Source organism: Microtus ochrogaster, chromosome 15 (genome assembly GCF_000317375.1).
Source record: "Microtus ochrogaster isolate Prairie Vole_2 chromosome 15, MicOch1.0, whole genome shotgun sequence".
Lineage (NCBI taxonomy): Eukaryota > Metazoa > Chordata > Mammalia > Rodentia > Cricetidae > Microtus > Microtus ochrogaster.
Window position 1 is genome coordinate 6,825,771 of NC_022017.1, and position 11,957 is coordinate 6,837,727.

Below are 11,957 nucleotides of genomic sequence, written 5' to 3' on the forward strand. Positions count from 1 at the left end.
AGAGAACGTAAGTGTTTGAAAGGAGAAAATGGTGTGGCAATAAAAAGTTTAAGTAGTAGAAATGTAAGTCAAGGACCATGAGATGGCTCAGCAGATAAAAGTGCCTGCCAGCAAGCCTGACAACCTGAGTGCTGTCCCTTCACATGTGTCCACTCCACACTAAATAAATGTGGAGGGAGAGTTTGAAAACCACAAGTCTTGTGCTCCCTTCGCCAGCACATATACTAAAATTGGAATGATACAGAGAAGATTAGCGTGACCCCTGCGCAAGGATGACACGCAAATTCGTGAAGCATTCCATATTAAAAAAAAAAAGAAAACCACAAGTCTTTCTTTGTAGTTAGGTCCTGAGCTGAGATAGTCCCTGAGCTGCATTCTGTGGCTGGAGCATTGTGTTCTGGAGGGAGGGTGCCCCCACTCTCTTCCTTGTGGGATGCTGTAGTAGTAGTTTCACTAAAAACCAAACATTTTGGATTTAGCAGAAACATTTTTAACCATTTTGCTTCCGATTAATTTATATGTAAAGCTATTACATTATGCAAAATGGAATGGAGAGACTATGAAGATTCTAAATTATAGTAATTTATAATAGGTTATTAGCTTGCTGAAATTAATTTTGTGTTCTCATGTTTTTACAGTCTTACATCTCATTTTCATACTGTACTCCTATAGAACTGCCACCAAATGCAGGATTTACTCACTTGTTGTTAATAGACTTCACTCCATGTGAGTGTGGATGAACGTATGTGAACCTGCAGGTGCATGATGACTTTATTCACCAGTGCAATTGTCACCTTCAGAAAATCTCTTAACCACAGTGAACTGTGTTCTTTTTTAGAAGCTGCATACCATTAATTGTCCCAAGCAACATTTTCTTGTTGCCAAGCTGCTTGAAACCTAAGTAAACCTTTATAAAGATGTATATCTTTTAGTCTTCTTAAATCCTTCCTATATGAGAGTCTCTGTTCTATGTTAGTATATATTCATTGTATATAATAATGAATTTCATTGTGGCACATGCATGCATGTATTTGATCATATAAGCTCCCAGTTACCCTCTCTTCCCAGGCCCTTCTCTTTGTCGTATTAGTTCTTTGCCCCACTCCTTTCTTTTTTTTTTTTTATTTAATTTATTTATTTAGAGACAAGGTCCTGGCCTGCCTTACCACTTTGAAGCCCAGAGTGGCCTTTATTTGCAGCAGTCCTCCTGTCTCAGCCTCCAAAGTAGTGGAATTCAAGGTGTATACCTCCATTTCCACCCACCACCCTACATCTAAAGTTTTCATCTGACACAAAACACGAATTTGTCTGAGTCACTCTTATTTAGCATGATGATCTCTAGTTCCATTCATCTTTCTATAAACAACATGCTCACATTTTTTAAAGCTGAATAATAGTCCAGTGTATGTGTCTGTGTCTATGTATCTTATTTCCTTTTTCTGTTAATCCCTCATGGATAACTAGGCTGATGCATTAACTTGGCTATTGTGAGTAGTGCAGCTATAAACATGTTAATGCAGATTTCTTATTTTTTAAATGTTTAATTTCATGTGTACAGTTTTTTTTTTTTTTGTTTTGTTTTTACATGTTATCTTGCCTGCTTGTCTGTGCACCACTTTCAAACCTGGTGCCTGAGAAAGCAGAATGTGTTGGATCTCCTAGAAGAGGAGTTAAAGGTAGTTGTGAGCCACCATGTGTGTGGTGGGAATTGAACCCAGGTTCTCTGGAAGAGCAGCTAGTGTTCCTAACCACTGAGCCTCCTCCCCAGCCCTAGATTTCTTTATTGTATGTTGATTACTATCTTGATTCCTTTGGATATATAGCCAAGGGTAGAGTAACAGAACCATATAATATTTTTGTTTTTAGGTTTTTGAGGAACCTCCATTTTGATTTTCCTGGTGGGAATTCCCTGCAACAGCACATAAGGTTTTTACAGCATCCCCATCCTATTGAGTATTTGTTGTTTCTTGATGACAGTCCTGACTGGAATGAGATAGAATCCCAATGCAGTTTTGATTTGTGTTTCTCTGATGGCTAGAGATGTTGAACATTTTATGTATTTATCATTCTTTTTTTTAAGATTTATTTATTTATTATGTATACAGTATTCTCAGTACTCTGCCAGAAGAGGGCACCAGATCTTATTACAGATGGTTGTGAGCCACCATGTAGTTGCTGGGAATTGAACTCGGGACCTTTGGAAGAGCAGGCAATGCTCTTAACCACTGAGCCATCTCTCCAGCCCCTGTATTTATCATTCTTTTGAGAACTGTCTTCCATTATGTACTCATTTCCTATTTGGGGGATTGTTTGTTTTTTAAGGATTTTATTGTGTTTGCAGTCCTGGGAGTCAATTCCAGGGCCTTACTATGCAGCTCTGGCTGTCCTAGAACTCTCTGTAGACCAGGCTGGTTTTGAACTCACAGAAATCTGCTTTCCTCTGCCTCCCACTGGAATAAAGGCATGAGCCACTACACCTGGCCTATAGCCCAATTTTTGAATTCAGAATTCCTCTGGTACTGCTTTTCAGGTCTTCCGTGAAGGTTTAACTTTGATTCTGAATTGTTTTGTACAGCATGAAAAGTTGGGAATCTAGTTTCATTCTTCTACAGGTGCACATCTAGTTTTTCCAGAAGAATTAGTTAGAGCTGACTTTTCTTCAGTGTGTTTTTGAGACCTTGAGAATCAGATGGCGGAGAGCCGTGCGGAGTGACTTCTGGATGCCTTCTTCTGTTTTGTGGTGGCAACATGCTGGTTCCACTCCTGTGCCCTGTCGTGGAATTGATGATAGATTTTTCTCCTGCTTTAGCGCTGCTCCTTTTGCCCAGGGTTATTTTGTCTGTTTGGTGTCCTTCACGCTTACATACGAGTTTAGTTTAGTTAGTTGGTCGGTTTCTCTTTCTGACTTTCTTCCTTTAGTTTTTTGAAACCCAGTCTCTATAGCCAACGATGGCCTTGAGCTCTTGATTCTCTTGCCTCCATAACCAGTTGTATTCATGTGCCGCCATACCCATTTAGTATTAATTTCTTTCTATATCTGTGAGGTATGACATTGAAATTTTGATGAGGTTGTCATTGAATCTATAGATCACTTTCAGTAATAGTTATTTTCACAGTATTAGTTCTGCTGATCCACACACATCAGAGTTTTTACTATTTTCAGTGTCTACATTTTCTTTAGTGTTTTATAGTTTTCATTGAAGAAGTCTTTTACCTGTTTGGTTAGATTTATTCCTCCACATTTTTCTGTATTTGTCCTTCCATGCCATCCATTTGTATCTTTGAAGCTTCTGTGAATAGAATTGTTTTCCTGACGTGGATTTTTTTTTTTTACTTTTTTGTTTGTGTTTGGTCTTTTGGTTTTTAGCTCTTTTTAGCATGAAGAATTTACACTAGTTCAAATTAAAACCAGACCCTAGTGGTTGCATTGTACAAGCTGTGAGGGTTTTAAAATGTGACAAGGGACAGAAGGGAAATTCTACTCATTGCAGGGAAATCCTCAATTAACTTTCAGAGAACAGCAACCACTTATGATCCGTGATCCTTCAGCTGATCATCATTAATCCAGTGTCTGTCAGGAACTGGCATATTTGTGTACTGGTTACCCTATAACTGAATTACTTCTCCATATTCTGATGCACAGTCTATTGCAGGCAAGTTTATCTTTAAATTAGTTTCTTTTTATCTTTTGTTTGTTTTGTTTTTTTGTGGTTTTTGAAGACAGGGTTTTGCTGTAGCTTTGGAGCCTGTCCTGTAGCTAGATCTTACAGAACAGGCTGGCCTCGAACTCAGAGATACGCCTGCCTCTGCTTCCTGAGTGTTGGGATTAAAGGTGTTATCTTTTTATCTTCATCATCATCAATCCCTTGGACAGTAATGAGAGTCTTCCTGCTGTTTTTCTGTTGAATTCTTATATGGATAGAATCCTCAGTACCAGCAGGAAGCAGTTCATCACCAAAGTGCACACAAAAAGGCTGAAAGAGTGGAGACTCCAGGTAGCAGACATATATATGATTCTTTCTCCTCAGTAGCTTTGGAGAAGGCTGTAGGGGAAATGGGGTATATTTAGTTTTTATGCCGCTACTTTGTTGTAAGTATTTACCAAGCCTAAAAGTCTTTTAATGGAGTCTTTAGGGACTTTTAAGTACAGAATTATATCTTTAGCAAATGGGGGTAATGTGATGACATCTTTCTTTCACATTAGTAATGCTTTTCTCTTGCCTTAGTGCTCTCTCTAAAAATCAATAACAATGAGCACCCATGTTTTGTTCCTGACTTTGGAAGAAATGTTTTCAGTATTCCCCCTTTCAACATACCCCATAAAGACTGTAAGTTTATTATGTGGTCTTAGACGTGTCTTTCCTTCAGGGCTTTTTGGTATAAAGGACATTGAACTTTGTCAGAGACTCTTTTTTTTTTTTGCATCTATCAAGATGATGTTGTGATACTTAGCTTGACTTCTGTTTATGTTTCTTGATTTGTGTGTGGTACCAGCTTTCCATCACTGGAATAAAACCAACTTGGTCATGGTGTATGATATTTCTAATGTGTTGAATTTTGTTTGGAAATAACTTATTTAAGATCTTTACATCGATATTCTTCAAAGAATTTCATTTATCATTTTCCTCTCTGTTGTGCTCTTATCCAGTTGTGACCTCAGGCTAGTATGGCTCTATATTATGAGTTTGGAAGTATTTATTTCTTTTCTATTTTGTGGAATAGTTTGAAGAACATTGATGTTAGTTCTTAAGTCTGGAAGAATTTAGCAGTGAATGTCTGGTCCTGGGCTTTTCTTTGTTAGGAGACTTTGATTAGTGATTCATTATCAGTTTTAATCTGTTTAGGTTATTGTTATACCTCATTGTTCAGTTTTATTAGGTCATATAAGTAGCCAGAGGTTTATACATTCCTTCTGAATTTTCCCAGTTTATTGGAATACTATACATATTTTGAAAATACTGTTTTTTTTTCTTTTTTTGATTTTTGTTGTTGTTGAAACAGGGTTTCTCTGTGTAACCCTGGTTGTCCTGGAACTCACTCTGAACAAGGCTGGCATAGAACTCACAGAGATCCTCCTGCCTCTGCCTCCTGAGTGCTGGGATTAAAGTCATGTACCACCACCGCCCAGCTGAAAATACTGCTTTTTCTTCTCTCCCTCTCTTTGTTGATATCTAACTGTACCTAGTGCTCTGGTTTGCCATCTTTTTTATTTATTTGTTTGTTTGTTTATTATTTTTTGAGGTTGGATATTTATTTTTATTTATTTTATTGATATTTATTGAGCTCTACATTTTTCTATGCTCTCCTCCCTGTCTCTCCCCTCCCCCTTACAATCCTCCCCCAGGTTCCCATGCTCCCAGTTTACTCAGGAGATCTTGTCTTTTCCTACTTTCTACCTCCCATGTAGATTAGATCTATGTAAGTCTCTCTTAGTGTCCACATTGTTGTCTAAGTTCTCTGGGATTGTGATTTGTAGGCTGGCTTTCTTTGCTTTATGTTTAAAAACCACCTATGAGTGAGTACATGTGTATTTTTTCCCAACCTTTTACTCTGAGACAATGTCTGTCTTTGAGGTTGAGATATGTTTCTTGTATGCATAAGAGGGATGGATTCTGTTTTCGTATCCAACCTGTTAGCCTGTGCCTTTTTATGGGTGAGCTGAGTCCATTTACATTAAGGGATATTAATGACCAGTGGTTGCTATCTCCTGTTAATTTAGTTTTCATCGTTGGTGATATTAGTTTGTGCATTTTTTTCTTCCTTGAGATTTGCTATAATGAGATCATCAATTGTCTGTTTTTATTGGTATAGCCATCTTCCTTGGGTTGGAGTTTTCCTTCTAGTATTTTGTGTAGGACTGGGTTTGTGGCTAGGTATTGGTGAAATCTAGATTTGTCATGGAATATCTTGTTTTGTCCTTCTATGGTGGTCAACAGTTTTGCTGGGTATAGTAGTCTTTGCTGGCATCCATGGTCTCTTAATGTCTGCATAATGCTTGACCGTGACCTTCTGGCTTTCGTCAGGTGTAATTCTGATATGATAGGTCTACCTTTATATGTTACTTGGCCTTTTTCCTTTGCAGCTCTTAATATTCTTTCTTTACTCTGTATGTTTAGTGTTTTGATTATTATGTGGTGAGAGGACTTTTTTTTGGATCCAGTTTATTTGGTGTTCTGTAAGCTTCTTGTATCTTCATAGGCATATCTTTCTTTAGGTAGGGAAAGTTTTCTGTGATTTTGTTAAATAAATTTTCTGTGCCTTTGAGTTGAACTTCTTCTATACCTATTATTTTAAGATTTGGCCTTTTTATGGTGTCCCATATTTTATGGATATTTTGGGTTAAGCTTTTGTTAGATTTAATGTTTTCTTTAACTGATGAGTTTATTTCCTCTATTGTATCTTCAAGCGCTTGAGATTCTCTCTTCCATTTCTTGTATTCTGTTGTTCATGCTTGCATTTATGGTTCCTGATCTTTTTCTCATGATTTCTGTTTCTATAATTCTTTCTGCTTGTGTTTTCTTTATTTTTTCTATCTCAGTTTTTAAGTCCTGAATAGTTTCTTTTATATGTTTGAGTTCTTTTTCTTGGTTTTCTTTAAGTGATTTGCTGATATCTTCCAACTTTTTGTTTGTTTTTTCCTCCATTTCTTTAAGGTAAATTCTCATTTCATCTTTAAGACTTTCAAACATTCTCTTGAGGTTATTTTTTAGATCATTTTCTTTTGGTTCATCCATATTTGGTTGTTCAGGTCTTGTTGTTGTAGGGTCTTTAGGTTTTACTGGTATTGTGTTGCTCTTTGTGGTATAGCATGTGATCTTACCTTTTCTACTTATCTTTTCCTCTAATAGGTGTGGTTGGGGTTGTCTGAGATTCTGTCGATTAATCTTCTAGGTGCCAGTGAATCCAAAGCTCAGATGGTTGGTTGTTCCTCATGATATAGTCATTGTCACAGTTCTACTTATCCTGTTGGTCATTCCTGTCCCTGGAGGCAGCTCAGTGCTCCTGTGCTTTGGTCTGCTCCCTTGGAGTTTGCTGTCTCATTCCTACTTTGGCCTAGGCTGCTGGCTTTAATCGTTTCTGTAAATCTTGGTCTGGATCTCCTCCTGCAGAAGACCCTGGCTTGGAGTTGGACCTTTTGTGGTGGAGATTGCTGGCTCAGTCCTGATCTGCCTGTGTCCCAAGACGGGGTTTGCTCCTGGCTTCTGCTCCTAGTGGAGCTTGTTCTCTCTGTGTCTTAGGTAACTAGTTCAGTCCCACTCCGGTTCTGGTGGAGATTGCAGACTCTGAGTCAGGTCGTTGGCTCAATCCTGTCCTGCCAGTGTCCCAGGACTGGGTTGGCTCCCAGGGCTGGATTTGCTCCTGGCTTCTGCTCCCGGTGGAGCTTGTATCCTCCAGCCCTCTCTGTCCTAGGAGTCCTGCCATCTTTTTTAAAACATTTGTTTGTTTTGTGTGTGTGTATGTGTGCACAAGCACACTCACAGATCATGGCACTCAGTGGCATCTGTGCTTTCCTTCTCCCATTCAGGTCCTAGCGATCAAGCGTGAGTCAGCAGGGTTGTGCCCTATTCACTGAACCATTTCTGTAGCCCTTAGTAAAATGATTTTCTAAGAAGTGAAAATCTCCAAATTTTCCTTTCAGATTGTTTTCTTTTGTTTTGCTATGGTGTTGGAAATATCCCTTTGCTGAGTGTCTGAGCCTTTAGCTGACTTCTTCATTCATCCGTTTATTTAAATTGTTGTGGGTCTGTGGTGGGTAAGTTTTGAGTGTGAAGTGTCCCCACAGGCTTATGTGTTTGAGCTAGCTGGTTGCTTTGTTGTAGGGGGTAGAGGAACCTTTTGGACATGGGACATACATTTGTTTGTATGGGTGTGCAGGCATGCATGTAGAGGCCCCAAACTGATGTCAAGGGTCTTTCTCCATAGCAGTCCACCTTACTTGTTGAGGCAGGGTCTCTCTGTTGAACACTGAACTCACCAATAGAACTAGTCTAGCTGCCATTCCCAAAGGCATCTAGTTAGTTCTGGGTATCCAAACTCTTATCCTGATTCTTGCATAGCAAGATCTTTATCCTCAGCCTTCATGGCTGTCTTTATGGTTTTATATGGGAGGAGTGGCCTCTGGGGGCTTAAATCTCATATCATTCAGAAGGGAAAAATCAAATTACCATGACAGCAGCAACACAGAAGAGAAATATAAATAAACATTTACAGATGACTACTAGACCATGAACATAGGAAAAAGGGAGGCAAAAATAATATAGAATATACTGGGAACTTAAAAGTTAATAAAGGTAAAAGTAATAAACAAAGGATGAAACAAAGGAGCACAGGAAAGAAAAGAAGGAAGAAGCAAAGTTAAAGAAAAAGACTAGTTTACAATAAACAAAGACTTTTAATATTTTCCTACTATCATTCTTCAGGGCCAGAAGTAAGACTTAGGTCCTACTCTTCTGGCCAGTAACTAAATCCTGCTGTTTAGTCCCTGGTTTTACCAAGGAAAGGTCTAACCCCAAAGTCCTTCAAGCCTGCCATTTTACTACCTAAAAGTGGCACTGACCATAGCAATCCAGACTGTGGAACTTAGCGTAATGGATTTCTTCTCCAAGGGAAACCTGCCCTGTAGGAAGACTCCTGAATCTGGAACTGCTCATTGTCAGGAGGGCTGTGTACACTCTCAGCCTTACTCTAGAGTCTCTCAAATTCCTGTTTTCCTTTAGGTCACCTTTCTGTTTCTCCATGCTGTTGAGCTGTCCTGTCCCTTCTTGATTCCTAGTGTTCCCTCTCTTCTTGGGACAGTCTCTGCCTTGTTCCCCTGACTGTTGTCATTTATGGTGTCCCACAAGAACTTCCAGCTCTTTATTTTGAAGAACTTTACCAATATCTCAAACACTAGACAAGGTCATCAGTATTGTTGCTATAATATGAATGTGCCAGGCATAAAATAGTGTGGACCCCAATGCCCTGCAGAGAACATCACAAACTGTTCATCACTTAGCTGTTTAAATTTCAGGATAGTTTGGATTTGTCCTGCTTCACAATTTAAATGCATCTAGTAAATAAGTAACATTATAATGACAATATAATTATAATTTACTTTGCAGCAACAGTGAAAGGTTCAGGAAGAGAAATGTTAGTGTCTAGTCACTTTTATAGTTGATTGCTTTAGTTATTTCTTTGTTTTTGTTTCTGTTTAGTTTTTAGAGAGGAGTTTTTCTATGAAACAGCCTTGACTGTTTTGGAACTCACTCTGTAGACCAGGCTGGCCTTCAACTCACAGAGATATGCCTGCCTGCCTGCCTGCCTGCCTGCCTGCCTGCCTGCCTCTGCCTCTGCTTCTGCCTCTGCCTCTCAGTTCATTCTGCTTTAAACAAGCATTTATAGGGCTGGAGAGATGAATCAGACGTTAAGAGCACTGGCTGCTCTTCCAGAGGTCCTGAGGTCAATTTCCAGCCATTAATTACATGGTGGCTCACAGGCATCTACAAGGAGATCTGGTGCCCTCTTCTGGCTCTCAGGCACATATGCAAGCAGAACACTATACATGATTGATAGATAGATAGATAGATAAGATAGATAGATAGATAGATAGATAGATAGATAGATAGATAGATAGATAGATAGATAGATAGATAGATAGATTTTTAAAACCCAAACATTTGTAATTACATAAAATGTGAATGCGCTTAATGAAATGTCATAATAGAAACCCTAACAATAAATTTTATATTGTGAAGACTGGTGGCTGCAAAAGTCACCAGGTCATTTCTTAGTGAACCTAGCATTGCTTCTTTGTAGAATAGATGCTTTGCAGGGTTAGAGGTGCTTACGGAATGCTCTCTCCTAGTGACCTCATTTGTTCTACTCTTCCTTTTCATGGATCTTAAAACTTAAAGTACATTCCTGCCTTGGGCTTTACATTTACATATGTATAATATATATTATATATGTGCTTATATACATATATGTATGTATTCATCATTTACATCCCTCCTTAGTTTAGGTTTCTGATGAAAGATTATCTTTTTAGTAAGATTGTACCTTCTTGCTGTTTCCCCTCCATTAGTTTGTATCTTTCTTGCCCTTTAATTTTCTTCGTGCTTTGAACAAGTTTTTGATTGACAGTCCCTTTAATAACTGTAATATAAACTCCACAAAGGCTGGAAATTTATTTATACAATGCCAAATCTCAAGTGACTAAAGCATAGTAGATGTTCAAGTCAGTGAGTAAATGTTACAGATTATATGGGGATTTTTCTTAAATACTAAATTGAGACTTAGAGAAAAATAAGTAAACAAATGGTGGAGATGAACTCCACTTTCAGAAAATACTTAGACCTTCATGGAGTACAAGATCCCTTCCTCTGACAGAGCCTGACTGTATGCTTGCCTTATCGGGACCTTTGTAATTGGCTCAGGACTCAAGGGATTATTGGGATTCTAATTCAGAAGTCTTAAATGTTTTTTTTTTTTCCTGGACTGATTATCATTTGAGTGATTAAATAATTGCTTCGTGGCTTTCTGGCTTCATTTTCAGTAGTTTCTCAGCACTATTATATCCGCTATGATTTTCCAAAACAAGCTCTCTCTGAGATTTAGTTCTGCTTAGCTCCTCTTATGCACGCATTGAGAGTGTCATCAGGATACAGTATTTCTTTATCTTCTGGACTATGAGAGCTTTGGCAGATTCTGAGAGTATCTCCATGTTTGTTTGAGAAGTGTTTGCCTCATATTTAAGAACTTTTCTTTTCTCTCCCTTATAGACAGTTCAAGAAGAAGAAAAAGAGATCTACAGGCAGCTGCTGCAGATGGTCACAGGGAAACAGTTCTCTGTAGCCAAACCCACCACACATTTTCCTTTGCACCTGTGAGTCACAAAGGTATCTTATGTAAACTTAACTTTACAGTTGACTATTTGATGTTGAAACTGTATCCTTCTTTTACCAGATCTCGGTGTCTTAGTTCCAGTAAGAACTCTTTGAAAGACTCACTGTTGAGAAATGGAAACTCTTGTGCATCTCATGCAGTCGGCTCTGATTCTTCATCCTCTGGATCAGCCAGCATTCTACCTACACAGGAACGGTTGTCCCATAATGCGCGTTCCCTGTCGTCCTGTACCCCAGATGTTGCGTTTGGCTCCAAAGACTCTGATCCGTACCATCAGCCTCACCATCACCTCTCTACTCCACAGCAGCCAGATAACTTGCTGACACCAAACACACAATCTGAAGGTAAATAATACTAACAGCTCCAGTAACTAGTCATTGTATCTCTTGCAGGCAAAATTGTAATACATATAAGAGTTTAATTAAATACATATGATTCAATTAGCCATGCCATGATGAAACCAAACCCACAAATAAAATTCACTCCTCTGTTTTCTTGTTTTTCTCTCTCCCCCACCTCCATCCCTTCTTCCCTTCCTTCCTTTTTTAAAAGGGTATTCTTTTTTTCTGTATACAAATGACATGATATAATATTTTTTAAGAGTCTGTACCCCTGGCTACTTGTCACTTGCTATATAGGAGGCTGGCCTTGGACTTGGGCAGTCCTACTGCCTAGGCTTCCAGAGAGCTGAAGTTACAGGAGTGCTCTACCTTGCTAAGCTAAATACTTTAACTTTGTGAGCAAAGAAGAGTCCAAGCTCACTCAACCTGACTGCTTCAGTAACTTCTTTTTGTTTCTCTTACTTTACAATGCAAGTGAGGTTCTTTAAAGTCCTGAGAATTTTCAAACATTAACCAAGTATTTATTGTATATGCATTAATTTTGATAGAAGCTTTGTGTATCTCAGAAAGGTTGAAAACCCTTGGTTAGAAAGAAGAATCTCAGCTGGCGGTGGTGAGCTTTAATCCTAGCAGAGGCAGGCGGATTGGTTCAAGGCCAGCCTGGTCTACAAGAGCTAGCTCCAGGATAGCCTCCAAAACTACAAAGAAACCCTGTCTTGAAAAGCCAAAAAA

At 38.7% G+C, this 11,957-nt stretch overlaps 1 protein-coding gene and 1 non-coding gene across 7 annotated transcripts in view; both read left to right on the forward strand.

Annotated features, from left to right (window-relative positions):
• Senp1 (SUMO specific peptidase 1) overlaps positions 1 to 11,957 on the forward strand; it is a 62,067-nt gene that overhangs the window by 21,741 nt on the left and 28,369 nt on the right. For all 6 annotated transcript variants that reach the window (XM_026782606.1, XM_026782608.1, XM_026782607.1 and 3 more), the window contains 2 exons: positions 10,761 to 10,864; positions 10,945 to 11,228. In XM_026782606.1, the coding sequence (XP_026638407.1) occupies positions 10,761 to 10,864; positions 10,945 to 11,228 (388 nt within the window). The remainder of the gene's footprint in view (positions 1 to 10,760; positions 10,865 to 10,944; positions 11,229 to 11,957) is intronic.
• On the forward strand, positions 201 to 307 carry LOC113456771. Its single transcript, XR_003377512.1, has one exon. It is a non-coding gene; the product is annotated as a U6 spliceosomal RNA (small nuclear RNA).